The sequence below is a fragment of the Oncorhynchus mykiss genome, chromosome 1 (genome assembly GCF_057628025.1).
Source record: "Oncorhynchus mykiss isolate SJ-2025 chromosome 1, ASM5762802v1, whole genome shotgun sequence".
Taxonomy (NCBI): domain Eukaryota; kingdom Metazoa; phylum Chordata; class Actinopteri; order Salmoniformes; family Salmonidae; genus Oncorhynchus; species Oncorhynchus mykiss.
In genome coordinates, this window is record NC_143022.1 from 2,411,729 (window position 1) to 2,429,136 (window position 17,408).

The window sequence follows — 17,408 nt, forward strand, 5'->3', positions numbered from 1 at the left end:
CATAACATACTGATATAGTCCTGTCTAACATAACATACTGCTATAGTCCTGTCTAACATACTGCTATAGTCCTGTCTACTGCTATAGTCCTGTCTAACATACTGCTATAGTCCTGTCTAACATACTGCTATAGTCCTGTCTAACATAACATACTGCTATAGTCCTGTCTACTGCTATAGTCCTGTCTACTGCTATAGTCCTGTCTAACATACTGCTATAGTCCTGTCTAACATAACATACTGCTATAGTCCTGTCTAACATAACATGCTGCTATAGTCCTGTCTACTGCTATAGTCCTGTCTAACATACTGCTATAGTCCTGTCTAACATAACATACTGCTATAGTCCTGTCTAACATAACATACTGCTATAGTCCTGTCTAACATAACATACTGCTATAGTCCTGTCTAACATACTGCTATAGTCCTGTCTAACATACTGATATAGTCCTGTCTTCTGCTATAGTCCTGTCTACTGCTATAGTCCTGTCTAACATACTGCTATAGTCCTGTCTTCTGCTATAGTCCTGTCTACTGCTATAGTCCTGTCTAACATAACATACTGCTATAGTCCTGTCTAACATACTGCTATAGTCCTGTCTAACATAACATACTGCTATAGTCCTGTCTACTGCTATAGTCCTGTCTAACATACTGCTATAGTCCTGTCTACTGCTATAGTCCTGTCTAACATACTGCTATAGTCCCGTCTAACATACTGCTATAGTCCTGTCTACTGCTATAGTCCTGTCTAACATACTGCTATAGTTCTGTCTAACATAACATACTGCTATAGTCCTGTCTACTGCTATAGTCCTGTCTACTGCTATAGTCCTGTCTAACATAACATACTGCTATAGTCCTGTCTAACATAACATACTGCTATAGTCCTGTCTAACATACTGCTATAGTCCTGTCTAACATACTGCTATAGTCCTGTCTAACATAACATACTGCTATAGTCCTGTCTAACATACTGCTATAGTCCTGTCTAACATACTGCTATAGTCCTGTCTACTGCTATAGTCCTGTCTACTGCTATAGTCCTGTCTAACATACTGCTATAGTCCTGTCTAACATACTGCTATAGTCCTGTCTAACATAACATACTGCTATAGTCCTGTCTACTGCTATAGTCCTGTCTAACATACTGCTATAGTCCTGTCTACTGCTATAGTCCTGTCTAACATACTGCTATAGTCCTGTCTACTGCTATAGTCCTGTCTAACATACTGCTATAGTCCTGTCTACTGCTATAGTCCTGTCTAACATACTGCTATAGTCCTGTCTACTGCTATAGTCCTGTCTACTGCTATAGTCCTGTCTAACATACTGCTATAGTCCTGTCTACTGCTATAGTCCTGTCTACTGCTATAGTCCTGTCTAACATAACATACTGCTATAGTCCTGTCTAACATACTGCTATAGTCCTGTCTAACATACTGCTATAGTCCTGTCTAACATACTGCTATAGTTCTGTCTAACATACTGCTATAGTCCTGTCTACTGCTATAGTCCTGTCTACTGCTATAGTCCTGTCTAACATACTGCTATAGTCCTGTCTAACATACTGCTATAGTCCTGTCTACTGCTATAGTCCTGTCTAACATACTGCTATAGTCCTGTCTACTGCTATAGTCCTGTCTAACATACTGCTATAGTCCCGTCTAACATACTGCTATAGTCCTGTCTACTGCTATAGTCCTGTCTAACATACTGCTATAGTCCTGTCTAACATACTGCTATAGTCCCGTCTAACATACTGCTATAGTCCTGTCTACTGCTATAGTCCCGTCTAACATACTGCTATAGTCCTGTCTACTGCTATAGTCCCGTCTAACATACTGCTATAGTCCTGTCTAACATACTGCTATAGTCCTGTCTAACATAACATACTGCTATAGTCCTGTCTACTGCTATAGTCCTGTCTAACATACTGCTATAGTCCTGTCTAACATAACATACTGCTATAGTCCTGTCTAACATAACATACTGCTATAGTCCTGTCTAACATACTGCTATAGTTCTGTCTAACATAACATACTGCTATAGTCCTGTCTACTGCTATAGTCCTGTCTAACATACTGCTATAGTCCTGTCTACTGCTATAGTCCTGTCTACTGCTATAGTCCTGTCTAACATAACATACTGATATAGTCCTGTCTAACATAACATACTGCTATAGTCCTGTCTAACATACTGCTATAGTCCTGTCTAACATACTGCTATAGTCCTGTCTACTGCTATAGTCCTGTCTAACATAACATACTGCTATAGTCCTGTCTAACATACTGTTATAGTCCTGTCTAACATACTGCTATAGTCCTGTCTAACATAACATACTGCTATAGTCCTGTCTAACATACTGCTATAGTCCTGTCTACTGCTATAGTCCTGTCTAACATAACATACTGATATAGTCCTTTCTAACATAACATACTGCTATAGTCCTGTCTAACATACTGCTATAGTCCTGTCTACTGCTATAGTCCTGTCTAACATACTGCTATAGTCCTGTCTAACATAACATACTGCTATAGTCCTGTCTACTGCTATAGTCCTGTCTAACATAACATGCTGCTATAGTCCTGTCTACTGCTATAGTCCTGTCTAACATACTGCTATAGTCCTGTCTAACATAACATACTGCTATAGTCCTGTCTAACATAACATACTGCTATAGTCCTGTCTACTGCTATAGTCCTGTCTAACATACTGCTATAGTCCTGTCTACTGCTATAGTCCTGTCTACTGCTATAGTCCTGTCTACTGCTATAGTCCTGTCTACTGCTATAGTCCTGTCTAACATACTGCTATAGTCCTGTCTAACATAACATACTGCTATAGTCCTGTCTACTGCTATAGTCCTGTCTACTGCTATAGTCCTGTCTAACATACTGCTATAGTCCTGTCTAACATAACATACTGCTATAGTCCTGTCTAACATAACATACTGCTATAGTCCTGTCTTCTGCTATAGTCCTGTCTAACATACTGCTATAGTCCTGTCTACTGCTATAGTCCTGTCTAACATACTGCTATAGTCCTGTCTAACATAACATACTGCTATAGTCCTGTCTAACATAACATACTGCTATAGTCCTGTCTAACATACTGCTATAGTCCTGTCTAACATAACATACTGCTATAGTCCTGTCTTCTGCTATAGTCCTGTCTACTGCTATAGTCCTGTCTACTGCTATAGTCCTGTCTACTGCTATAGTCCTGTCTAACATACTGCTATAGTCCTGTCTAACATAACATACTGCTATAGTCCTGTCTAACATAACATACTGCTATAGTCCTGTCTAACATACTGCTATAGTCCTGTCTAACATAACATACTGCTATAGTCCTGTCTACTGCTATAGTCCTGTCTACTGCTATAGTCCTGTCTAACATACTGCTATAGTCCTGTCTAACATAACATACTGCTATAGTCCTGTCTAACATAACATACTGCTATAGTCCTGTCTAACATACTGCTATAGTCCTGTCTAACATACTGCTATAGTCCTGTCTAACATACTGCTATAGTCCTGTCTAACATACTGCTATAGTCCTGTCTAACATAACATACTGCTATAGTCCTGTCTACTGCTATAGTCCTGTCTAACATACTGCTATAGTCCTGTCTAACATAACATACTGCTATAGTCCTGTCTAACATAACATACTGCTATAGTCCTGTCTACTGCTATAGTCCTGTCTAACATACTGCTATAGTCCTGTCTTCTGCTATAGTCCTGTCTACTGCTATAGTCCTGTCTAACATAACATGCTGCTATAGTCCTGTCTACTGCTATAGTCCTGTCTAACATACTGCTATAGTCCTGTCTTCTGCTATAGTCCTGTCTACTGCTATAGTCCTGTCTAACATAACATGCTGCTATAGTTCTGTCTAACATACTGCTATAGTCCTGTCTACTGCTATAGTCCTGTCTACTGCTATAGTCCTGTCTACTGCTATAGTCCTGTCTAACATAACATACTGATATAGTCCTGTCTACTGCTATAGTCCTGTCTACTGCTATAGTCCTGTCTAACATACTGCTATAGTCCTGTCTAACATACTGCTATAGTCCTGTCTAACATACTGCTATAGTCCTGTCTAACATACTGCTATAGTCCTGTCTAACATACTGCTATAGTCCTGTCTACTGCTATAGTCCTGTCTACTGCTATAGTCCTGTCTAACATAACATACTGATATAGTCCTGTCTACTGCTATAGTCCTGTCTAACATACTGCTATAGTCCTGTCTAACATAACATACTGCTATAGTCCTGTCTACTGCGATAGTCCTGTCTACTGCGATAGTCCTGTCTAACATACTGCTATAGTCCTGTCTAACATACTGCTATAGTCCTGTCTACTGCTATAGTCCTGTCTAACATACTGCTATAGTCCTGTCTACTGCTATAGTCCTGTCTAACATACTGCTATAGTCCTGTCTACTGCTATAGTCCTGTCTAACATACTGCTATAGTCCTGTCTACTGCTATAGTCCTGTCTAACATACTGCTATAGTCCTGTCTACTGCTATAGTCCTGTCTACTGCTATAGTCCTGTCTAACATACTGCTATAGTCCTGTCTACTGCTATAGTCCTGTCTAACATACTGCTATAGTCCTGTCTAACATACTGCTATAGTCCTGTCTAACATACTGCTATAGTCCTGTCTAACATACTGCTATAGTCCTGTCTACTGCTATAGTCCTGTCTACTGCTATAGTCCTGTCTAACATACTGCTATAGTCCTGTCTAACATACTGCTATAGTCCTGTCTAACATACTGCTATAGTCCTGTCTAACATACTGCTATAGTCCTGTCTAACATACTGCTATAGTCCTGTCTACTGCTATAGTCCTGTCTAACATACTGCTATAGTCCTGTCTAACATACTGCTATAGTCCTGTCTAACATACTGCTATAGTCCTGTCTACTGCTATAGTCCTGTCTAACATAACATACTGCTATAGTCCTGTCTAACATACTGTTATAGTCCTGTCTACTGCTATAGTCCTGTCTACTTGTTACTCATTGCTGTCAACACGTTGTTACTCAGCACTGTCAACACGTTGTTACTCATCACTGTCAACACGTTGTTACTCATCACTGTCAACACGTTGTTACTCATTTCTGTCAACACGTTGTTACTCATCACTGACCAACACGTTGTTAGTCATCACTGTCAACACGTTGTTACTCATCACTGACCAACACGTTGTTACTCAGCGCTGTCAACACGTTGTTACTCATCACGTTGTTGCTCAGCGCTGTCAACACGTTGTTACTCATCACGTTGTTACTCATCACTGTCAACACGTTGTTACTCATCACTGTCAACACGTTGTTACTCAGCGCTGTCAACACGTTGTTACTCATCACGTTGTTGCTCATCACTGTCAACACGTTGTTACTCATCACTGTCAACACGTTGTTACTCATCACTGTCAACACGCTGTTACTCATCACTGTCAACACGTTGTTACTCAGCGCTGTCAACACGTTGTTACTCTTCACGTTGTTACTCAGCACTGTCAACACGTTGTTACTCAGCACTGTCAACACGTTGTTACTCTTCACGTTGTTACTCATCACTGTCAACACGTTGTCACTCATCACGTTGTTACTCAGCACTGTCAGCACGTTGTTACTCAGCGCTGTCAACACGTTGTTACTCTTCACGTTGTTACTCAGCGCTGTCATCACGTTGTTACTCTTCACGTTGTTACTCAGCACTGTCAACACGTTGTTACTCTTCACGTTGTTACTCAGCACTGTCAACACGTTGTTACTCATCACGTTGTTACTCAGCACTGTCAACACGTTGTTACTTAGTGCTGTCAACACGTTGTTACTCAGCACTGTCAACACGTTGTTACTATTCACTGTCAACACGTTGTTACTATTCACTGTCAACACGTTGTTACTCTTCACTGTCAACACGTTGTTACTCTGCACTGTCAACACGTTGTTACTCTGCACTGTCAACACGTTGTTACTCAACACGTTGTTACTCAGCACTGTCAGCACGTTGTTACTCACTACTGTCAACACGTTGTTACTCTTCACTGTCAACACGTTGTTACTATTCACTGTCAACACGTTGTTACTCAACACGTTGTTACTCAGCACTGTCAGCACGTTGTTACTCACTACTGTCAACACGTTGTTACTCTTCACTGTCAACACGTTACTCATCACTGTCAACACGTTGTTACTCAGCACTGTCAACACGTTGTTACTCTTCACGTTGTTACTCAGTGCTGTCTTCACGTTGTTACTCAGCGCTGTCAACACGTTGTTACTCTTCACGTTGTTACTCAGTACTGTCAACACGTTGTTACTCATCACGTTGTTACTCAGCACTGTCAACACGTTGTTACTCATCACTGTCAACACGTTGTTACTCAGCACTGTCAACACGTTGTTACTCATCACGTTGTTACTCACACTGTCAACACGTTGTTACTCAGCACTGTCAACACGTTGTTACTCCTCACTGTCAACACGTTGTTACTCCTCACTGTCAACACGTTGTTACTCACACTGTCAACACGTTGTTACTCCTCACTGTCAACGCGTTGTTACTCAGCGCTGTCAACACGTTGTTACTCAGCACTGTCAACACGTTGTTACTCCTCACTGTCAACACGTTGTTACTCAGCGCTGTCAACACGTTGTTACTCAGCACTGTCAACACGTTGTTACTCCTCACTGTCAACACGTTGTTACTCAGCGCTGTCAACGCGTTGTTACTCAGCGCTGTCAACACGTTGTTACTCAGCACTGTCAACACGTTGTTACTCCTCACTGTCAACACGTTGTTACTCTTCACGTTGTTACTCAGCACTGTCAACACGTTGTTACTCCTCACTGTCAACGCGTTGTTACTCAGCGCTGTCAACACGTTGTTACTCAGCGCTGTCAACACGTTATTCAACACTTTCATAAGCCATGAAATGCACGTTCTCCCTACTTCTTACTACTACTATTCTACTATAACTCAACCTAAGCATATGCTGTCTGGGATAGGCCGCATAATTTTAAAAAGCTATCTATCAATGTCATATTTTAGTTACAGTAAGCCTGTTTCTAAACTAGGATTTCAGGAGAATTTAGTCATTTTTCAGAGATTCATAATTGTTCATTTTCCCTTTCAACAGGTCCAATATTTCTTCAAGATTTTGGATGGATGAAGATTATTACACAAATGCACATTCCATTTCTATGAGTATGTATTGAAATAAAAGAGACATTGACCACAGGATAATTTCTCAATTTATTTGTCTTTAAGGTCTTACCCAGATGGACTCCTGACGAGTGTCTGGATGTTCAACATTGATCACTTTTACACCAACAAAACCTCCTATTACACAGGGTACTGCATTGCTTCTGATATTCTAACTTTTTGACCAGCGACTTTGGTATCGGATCCATACATTACACTTTTTCCTGCGGGAAAAAAAAAAATTGTACAACTGCATAAATATAAAACTCTTCCACCATGAAAATGACTTCATTAGACAGTTACACCGCGTCATGTGATGTCTCCAGCAAATAAAAGGGTTGGTTTTAAAAAAACAAAGAGTTGCTGTCAGTGTTTCCATGGAGGAGGAAGGAAGATAGTCTTCCCTGCCTGCTGATGGACACACAGAACACTGTTCTAGACTACATGCAGGAGGAGGAGGAGAAGCATTGAACATAGAGAGGAGGAGGAGGAGAAGCATTGAACATAGAGAGGAGGAGGAGGAGAAGCATTGAACATAGAGAGGAGGAGGAGAAGCATTGAACATAGAGAGGAGGAGGAGGAGAAGCATTGAACATGAGGAGGAGGAGAGGCCTTGAACATAGAGAGGAGAAGGAGGAGAGGCATTGAACATAGAGGAGGAGGAGAAGCATTGAACATAGAGAGAGGAGGAGAAGCATTGAACATAGAGAGGAGGAGAAGCATTGAACATAGAGAGGAGGAGGAGGAGGAGGAGAAGCATTGAACATAGAGAGAGGAGGAGGAGAAGCATTGAACATAGAGAGGAGGAGGAGGAGAAGCATTGAACATGAGGAGGAGGAGAGGCATTGAACATAGAGAGGAGAAGGAGGAGAGGCATTGAACATAGAGGAGGAGGAGAAGCATTGAACATAGAGAGAGGAGGAGAAGCATTGAACATAGAGAGGAGGAGAAGCATTGAACATAGAGAGGAGGAGGAGGAGGAGGAGAAGCATTGAACATAGAGAGAGGAGGAGGAGAAGCATTGAACATAGAGAGGAGGAGGAGGAGAAGCATTGAACATGAGGAGGAGGAGAGGCATTGAACATAGAGAGGAGAAGGAGGAGAGGCATTGAACATAGAGGAGGAGGAGAAGCATTGAACATAGAGAGAGGAGGAGAAGCATTGAACATAGAGAGGAGGAGAAGCATTGAACATAGAGAGGAGGAGGAGGAGGAGGAGAAGCATTGAACATAGAGAGAGGAGGAGGAGAAGCATTGAACATAGAGAGGAGGAGGAGGAGAAGATTTGAACATAGAGAGGAGGAGGAGAAGTATTGAACATAGGGAGGAGGAGAAGCATTGAACATAGGGAGGAGGAGAAGCATTGAACATAGAGAGGAGGAGGAGAAGCATTGAACATAGAGAGAGGAGGAGGAGAAGCATTGAACAGAGAGAGGAGGAGAAGCATTGAACATAGAGAGGAGGAGAAGCATTGAACAGAGAGAGGAGGAGAAGCATTGAACATAGAGAGGAGGAGGAGGAGAAGCATTGAACATAGAGAGAGGAGGAGAAGCATTGAACATAGAGAGGAGGAGGAGAAGCATTGAACATAGGGAGGAGGAGAAGCATTGAACAGAGAGAGGAGGAGGAGGAGAAGCATTGAACAGAGAGAGGAGTATCAAACAAGACATTTCATTAAACCCTCTGTCCCATATTAAAGTTGATGCTAAAAGAAAAATAGTAATGTAGAAATATTGTCCCACAATCAACTCAAAAAGACACAGGAAAAGCATTCCGGGGAGTGCATCCGTTTACTGACAGACTTGGAGATCAGAGCGTACCATGCCAGCATTTTCAGTTAGTAAGAGCACATTAACACATATCCACACACTCACATTAAAACACAAACACACCTTGGACCACTAAAGCTTACTGACATAAGACAACAGAAATTACAACATGGCTTGGAAAGGACCACTGTATGCCACTACTGTACTGGACACTCCAAACATATATAGAAACCACATTAGGCAGAATACTTAGGAGGACAGACAGAAACACTGCTCGCTACATATCAGTAGTGGAATTGCAATTTACAGTAAGAGATGAACATGTCCCATGGCTCAGGGACTTCTCATTTACAGTAGAATAAATATGTTGCTATTGCTACTCTTCCTGTAAAGTACATTCTAACCCTAGACATTATGCAGGAAGCCAGTGTAGTGTACATTCTAACCCTAGACATTATGCAGAAAAGCCAGTGTAGTGTACACAGATTGACTCTAGGTCCCGTATATTATGAAAGTTTGTTCCAAGACTAGTCGTGTTTTTAATATAACTTTTTTTTTTCTTCTAAATCATCTTGTTTTGAAATGTGGGAAGATAACAGTGTGTTTTTCTGAGGTCATAAATTGCTGATGGTGAACTTAACGTCAAATCGTCCTTGGTAGCGATCTTTCTCGCTGTAGTCAATGTTCGCTCCATACACTTTGCACTCAAGACGCAGCTCCTCGTTGAAGGTGAGGTTGGTAAACTGGATGGCCACCAGAGGCTGTAGGTAGTTGGGGTGCAGCAGCTTGCCATAGTAGGGGTAGTACTGGAGGGGGAACCCCATGCCCATGCCATAGTACTTGATCTCACCAATCTTGCTAGCATCCTCCTCTCTCTGTGGAGAATGATATCACAGTGTTGGATCTTTTTCCTAAGGTATAAACTAGTTCTATATTACAATTGAATATAGCCTACATCTAGCAGGACTAAAAACACATGCAGAGAACAAGCATAGCATTTATCCCTGACAGCGTGATGTAAGGGAACAACAAGTTCATTGTATGGTTGTATCAGAAATGGCACCCTTTTGACCAGAACCCTATTGGCCCTGGTCAAAATGACAGTGCACTATATCGGGGAAAGGGTGCCATTTTGGATGTTGTCTTTATGATATGCTTCCCAGTCCCGTGCGAGGCGTACCTTGTTCTGACAGTGGATGGGGATAACGTTGGTCTGGACTCTGCTCTGGCCGGCTTCAGGGACGGAGGCATTGTTGGTTGGAGGCTGAAACAAAACCCAGACCAATCAGCATTATCACCTTAACCTATCACAGACAGACCAATCAGCATTATCATATTAACCTATCACAGACAGACCAATCAGCATTATCACCTTAACCTATCACAGACAGACCAATCAGCATTATCATATTAACCTATCACAGACAGACCAATCAGCATTATCATATTAACCTATCACAGACAGACCAATCAGCATTATCATCTTAACCTATCACAGCCAGACCAATCAGGATTATCATATTTACCTATCACATTGACAGACCAATCAGCATTATCACCTTAACCTATCACAGCCAGACCAATCAGCATTATCATATTAACCTATCACAGACAGACCAATCAGCATTATCACCTTAACCTATCACAGACAGACCAATCAGCATTATCACCTTAACCTATCACAGACAGACCAATCAGCATTATCATATTAACCTATCACAGACAGACCAATCAGCATTATCACCTTAACCTATCACAGACAGACCAATCAGCATTATCATATTAACCTATCACAGACAGACCAAACAGCATTATCATATTAACCTATCACAGACAGACCCATCAGCATTATCATGTTAGCCTAACCGACAGACCGATCAGCATTATCATGTTAGCCTAACCCAGACAGACCGATCAGCATTATCACCTTAACCTAACCCTGACAGACCAATCAGTATTATCGTATTAACCTAACCCTGACAGACCAATCAGCATTATCGTATTAACCTAACCCTGACAGACCGATCAGCATTATCGTATTAACCTAACCCTGACAGACCGATCAGCATTATCACCTTAACCTAACCGAGACAGACCATCAGCATTATCACCTTAACCTAACCCAGACAGGCCAATCAGCATTATCACCTTAACCTAACCCAGACAGACCCAATAGCATTATCGTATTAGCCTAACCCAGATAGACCCAACAGCATTATTGTATTAGCCTAACCCAGATAGACCCAACAGCATTATTGTATTAGCCTAACCCAGATAGACCCAACAGCATTATTGTATTAGCCTAACCCAGATAGACCCAACAGCATTATTGTATTAGCCTAACCCAGATAGACCCAACAGCATTATTGTATTAGCCTAACCCAGATAGACCCAACAGCATTATTGTATTAGCCTAACCCAGATAGACCCAACAGCATTATTGTATTAGCCTAACCCAGATAGACCCAACAGCATTATTGTATTAGCCTAACCCAGATAGACCCAACAGCATTATTGTATTAGCCTAACCCAGATAGACCCAACAGCATTATTGTATTAGCCTAACCCAGATAGACCCAACAGCATTATTGTATTAGCCTAACCCAGATAGACCCAACAGCATTATTGTATTAGCCTAACCCAGATAGACCCAACAGCATTATTGTATTAGCCTAACCCAGATAGACCCAACAGCATTATTGTATTAGCCTAACCCAGATAGACCCAACAGCATTATTGTATTAGCCTAACCCAGATAGACCCAACAGCATTATTGTATTAGCCTAACCCAGATAGACCCAACAGCATTATTGTATTAGCCTAACCCAGATAGACCCAACAGCATTATTGTATTAGCCTAACCCAGATAGACCCAACAGCATTATTGTATTAGCCTAACCCAGATAGACCCAACAGCATTATTGTATTAGCCTAACCCAGATAGACCCAACAGCATTATTGTATTAGCCTAACCCAGATAGACCCAACAGCATTATTGTATTAGCCTAACCCAGATAGACCCAACAGCATTATTGTATTAGCCTAACCCAGACAGACCCAACAGCATTATTGTATTAGCCTAACCCAGACAGACCCAACAGCATTATTGTATTAGCCTAACCCAGACAGACCCAACAGCATTATTGTATTAGCCTAACCCAGACAGACCCAACAGCATTATTGTATTAGCCTAACCCAGACAGACCCAACAGCATTATTGTATTAGCCTAACCCAGATAGACCCAACAGCATTATTGTATTAGCCTAACCCAGATAGACCCAACAGCATTATTGTATTAGCCTAACCCAGATAGACCCAACAGCATTATTGTATTAGCCTAACCCAGATAGACCCAACAGCATTATTGTATTAGCCTAACCCAGATAGACCCAACAGCATTATTGTATTAGCCTAACCCAGATAGACCCAACAGCATTATTGTATTAGCCTAACCCAGATAGACCCAACAGCATTATTGTATTAGCCTAACCCAGATAGACCCAACAGCATTATTGTATTAGCCTAACCCAGATAGACCCAACAGCATTATTGTATTAGCCTAACCCAGACAGACCCAACAGCATTATTGTATTAGCCTAACCCAGACAGACCCAACAGCATTATTGTATTAGCCTAACCCAGACAGACCCAACAGCATTATTGTATTAGCCTAACCCAGACAGACCCAACAGCATTATTGTATTAGCCTAACCCAGACAGACCCAACAGCATTATTGTATTAGCCTAACCCAGATAGACCCAACAGCATTATTGTATTAGCCTAACCCAGACAGACCCAACAGCATTATTGTATTAGCCTAACCCAGATAGACCCAACAGCATTATTGTATTAGCCTAACCCAGATAGACCCAACAGCATTATTGTATTAGCCTAACCCAGATAGACCCAACAGCATTATTGTATTAGCCTAACCCAGATAGACCCAACAGCATTATTGTATTAGCCTAACCCAGATAGACCCAACAGCATTATTGTATTAGCCTAACCCAGATAGACCCAACAGCATTATTGTATTAGCCTAACCCAGATAGACCCAACAGCATTATTGTATTAGCCTAACCCAGATAGACCCAACAGCATTATTGTATTAGCCTAACCCAGATAGACCCAACAGCATTATTGTATTAGCCTAACCCAGATAGACCCAACAGCATTATTGTATTAGCCTAACCCAGATAGACCCAACAGCATTATTGTATTAGCCTAACCCAGATAGACCCAACAGCATTATTGTATTAGCCTAACCCAGATAGACCCAACAGCATTATTGTATTAGCCTAACCCAGATAGACCCAACAGCATTATTGTATTAGCCTAACCCAGATAGACCCAACAGCATTATTGTATTAGCCTAACCCAGATAGACCCAACAGCATTATTGTATTAGCCTAACCCAGATAGACCCAACAGCATTATTGTATTAGCCTAACCCAGATAGACCCAACAGCATTATTGTATTAGCCTAACCCAGATAGACCCAACAGCATTATTGTATTAGCCTAACCCAGATAGACCCAACAGCATTATTGTATTAGCCTAACCCAGATAGACCCAACAGCATTATTGTATTAGCCTAACCCGGACCAATAAGCATTGTTGTCATTATCAGGTTATCACCCTGAAACTGTTTCTGTGAAGTGTTGCTCAGTGTCAGCTTCTATCGCCACACAGTCAAGACTACAGGAAGTAGAGTCATGGAGAAACTTCTTCTTCGGTTAATATATTCATACAGGCTGTGTTTCAGGTCTGGAGGGTCTGTTGATACAGGCTGTGTTTCAGGTCTGGAGGGTCTGTTGATACAGACTGTGTTTCAGGTTTGGAGGGTCTGTTCATACAGACTGTGTTTCAGGTCTGGAGGGTCTGTTCATACAGCCTGTTTCTTAGGTCTGGAGGGTCTGTTGATACAGCCTGTGTTTCAGGTCTGGAGGGTCTGTTCATACAGCCTGTGTTTCAGGTCTGGAGGGTCTGTTGATACAGACTGTGTTTCAGGTCTGGAGGGTCTGTTCATACAGACTGTGTTTCAGGTTTGGAGGGTCTGTTCATACAGACTGTGTTTCAGGTCTGGAGGGTCTGTTCATACAGCCTGTGTTTCAGGTCTGGAGGGTCTGTTGATACAGACTGTGTTTCAGGTCTGGAGGGTCTGTTGATACAGACTGTGTTTCAGGTCTGGAGGGTCTGTTGATACAGGCTGTGTTTCAGGTCTGGAGGGTCTGTTGATACAGGCTGTGTTTCAGGTCTGGAGGGTCTGTTGATACAGGCTGTGTTTCAGGTCTGGAGGGTCTGGTGATACAGGCTGTGTTTCAGGTCTGGAGGGTCTGTTGATACAGGCTGTGTTTCAGGTCTGGAGGGTCTGTTCATAGAGGCTGTGTTTCACGTCTGGAGGGTCTGTTGATACAGACTGTGTTTCAGGTCTGGAGGGTCTGTGATACAGACTGTGTTTCAGGTCTGGAGGGTCTGTGATACAGGCTGTGTTTCAGGTCTGGAGGGTCTGTTGATACAGGCTGTGTTTCAGGTCTGGAGGGTCTGTTGATACAGACTGTGTTTCAGGTCTGGAGGGTCTGTTGATACAGACTGTGTTTCAGGTCTGGAGGGTCTGTTGATACAGACTGTGTTTCAGGTCTGGAGGGTCTGTGATACAGGCTGTGTTTCAGGTCTGGAGGGTCTGTTGATACAGACTGTGTTTCAGGTCTGGAGGGTCTGTTGATACAGACTGTGTTTCAGGTCTGGAGGGTCTGTTGATACAGACTGTGTTTCAGGTCTGGAGGGTCTGTTCATACAGCCTGTTTCTTAGGTCTGGAGGGTCTGTTGATACAGACTGTGTTTCAGGTCTGGAGGGTCTGTTGATACAGACTGTGTTTCAGGTCTGGAGGGTCTGTTCATACAGCCTGTTTCTTAGGTCTGGAGGGTCTGTTGATACAGACTGTGTTTCAGGTCTGGAGGGTCTGTTGATACAGACTGTGTTTCAGGTCTGGAGGGTCTGTTCATACAGACTGTGTTTCAGGTCTGGAGGGTCTGTTCATACAGCCTGTTTCTTAGGTCTGGAGGGTCTGTTGATACAGCCTGTGTTTCAGGTCTGGAGGGTCTGTTCATACAGCCTGTGTTTCAGGTCTGGAGGGTCTGTTGATACAGACTGTGTTTCAGGTCTGGAGGGTCTGGTGATACAGGCTGTGTTTCAGGTCTGGAGGGTCTGTTGATACAGACTGTGTTTCAGGTCTGGAGGGTCTGTTCATACAGACTGTGTTTCAGGTTTGGAGGGTCTGTTCATACAGACTGTGTTTCAGGTCTGGAGGGTCTGTTCATACAGCCTGTGTTTCAGGTCTGGAGGGTCTGTTGATACAGACTGTGTTTCAGGTCTGGAGGGTCTGTTGATACAGACTGTGTTTCAGGTCTGGAGGGTCTGTTGATACAGGCTGTGTTTCAGGTCTGGAGGGTCTGTTGATACAGGCTGTGTTTCAGGTCTGGAGGGTCTGTTGATACAGGCTGTGTTTCAGGTCTGGAGGGTCTGTTCATAGAGGCGATTGTTTCACGTCTGGAGGGTCTGTTGATACAGACTGTGTTTCAGGTCTGGAGGGTCTGTGATACAGACTGTGTTTCAGGTCTGGAGGGTCTGTGATACAGGCTGTGTTTCAGGTCTGGAGGGTCTGTTGATACAGGCTGTGTTTCAGGTCTGGAGGGTCTGTTGATACAGACTGTGTTTCAGGTCTGGAGGGTCTGTTGATACAGACTGTGTTTCAGGTCTGGAGGGTCTGTTGATACAGACTGTGTTTCAGGTCTGGAGGGTCTGTTGATACAGACTGTGTTTCAGGTCTGGAGGGTCTGTTCATACAGCCTGTTTCTTAGGTCTGGAGGGTCTGTTGATACAGACTGTGTTTCAGGTCTGGAGGGTCTGTTGATACAGACTGTGTTTCAGGTCTGGAGGGTCTGTTCATACAGCCTGTTTCTTAGGTCTGGAGGGTCTGTTGATACAGCCTGTGTTTCAGGTCTGGAGGGTCTGTTCATACAGCCTGTGTTTCAGGTCTGGAGGGTCTGTTGATACAGACTGTGTTTCAGGTCTGGAGGGTCTGGTGATACAGGCTGTGTTTCAGGTCTGGAGGGTCTGTTGATACAGACTGTGTTTCAGGTCTGGAGGGTCTGTTCATACAGACAGTGTTTCAGGTTTGGAGGGTCTGTTCATACAGACTGTGTTTCAGGTCTGGAGGGTCTGTTCATACAGCCTGTGTTTCAGGTCTGGAGGGTCTGTTGATACAGACTGTGTTTCAGGTCTGGAGGGTCTGTTGATACAGACTGTGTTTCAGGTCTGGAGGGTCTGTTGATACAGGCTGTGTTTCAGGTCTGGAGGGTCTGTTGATACAGGCTGTGTTTCAGGTCTGGAGGGTCTGTTGATACAGGCTGTGTTTCAGGTCTGGAGGGTCTGTTGATACAGGCTGTGTTTCAGGTCTGGAGGGTCTGGTGATACAGGCTGTGTTTCAGGTCTGGAGGGTCTGTTGATACAGGCTGTGTTTCAGGTCTGGAGGGTCTGTTCATAGAGGCTGTGTTTCACGTCTGGAGGGTCTGTTGATACAGACTGTGTTTCAGGTCTGGAGGGTCTGTGATACAGACTGTGTTTCAGGTCTGGAGGGTCTGGTAATACAGACTGTGTTTCAGGTCTGGAGGGTCTGTGATACAGGCTGTGTTTCAGGTCTGGAGGGTCTGTTGATACAGGCTGTGTTTCAGGTCTGGAGGGTCTGTTGATACAGACTGTGTTTCAGGTCTGGAGGGTCTGTTGATACAGACTGTGTTTCAGGTCTGGAGGGTCTGTTGATACAGACTGTGTTTCAGGTCTGGAGGGTCTGTTGATACAGACTGTGTTTCAGGTCTGGAGGGTCTGGTGATACAGGCTGTGTTTCAGGTCTGGAGATACAGGCTGTGTTTCAGGTCTGGAGGGTCTGGTGATACAGGCTGTGTTTCAGGTCTGGAGATACAGGCTGTGTTTCAGGTCTGGAGGGTCTGGTGATACAGGCTGTGTTTCAGGTCTGGAGATACAGGCTGTGTTTCAGGTCTGGAGGACCTGTGTTCTGGCACATTCAGTTTAGCATACATGGAGGCTAAAATCTGAATTGTGTCTACCACAGGAAATTGAAGGAAACCTTAAATAAATCAATAAATAAAAGGTTATTCTGCGTGTGGACCGGAGAGTCTTCTGGGACTGAATGGGATGTGTGATGTTCGAGCAGCAGTAGTTCAGTTTTGGGGGTTTTCCTCACTGGTTATCTAGACGTATCAGGATTGGGCGAAGGCGGTGCTTAAACGGCGGCTTCACCTTGAATGCTTGGTGTGCGCCGACACGAATCATAAAGGGGGGGGGGGGGGCTTTGGCTGAGAGTTTCCTTACGAGGGTAGA

General features: G+C 43.2%; 2 protein-coding genes across 6 annotated transcripts in view; one reads left to right on the plus strand and one right to left on the minus strand.

Annotated features, from left to right (window-relative positions):
* The window catches only part of nme7 (NME/NM23 family member 7), a 115,932-nt gene extending 108,659 nt beyond the window's left edge, over positions 1-7,273 (plus strand). For 4 of the 5 annotated variants that reach the window (XM_036940834.2, XM_090184740.1, XM_036941823.2 and 1 more), the window contains one exon: positions 7,173-7,273. In XM_036940834.2, coding sequence (XP_036796729.2) covers positions 7,173-7,205 — 33 coding nt within the window. In that variant the 3' untranslated portion in view covers positions 7,206-7,273. 5 annotated transcript variants of the gene reach the window in all.
* A 3-nt stretch (positions 7,274-7,276) lies between these two features.
* The window catches only part of atp1b1a (ATPase Na+/K+ transporting subunit beta 1a), a 32,827-nt gene continuing 22,695 nt past the window's right edge, over positions 7,277-17,408 (minus strand). Inside the window, exons 5-6 of the mRNA XM_036979818.2 lie at positions 10,186-10,269; positions 7,277-9,880 (exon numbers count right to left, since the gene is read on the minus strand). Coding sequence (XP_036835713.2) covers positions 9,620-9,880; positions 10,186-10,269 — 345 coding nt within the window. The 3' untranslated portion in view covers positions 7,277-9,619. The remainder of the gene's footprint in view (positions 9,881-10,185; positions 10,270-17,408) is intronic.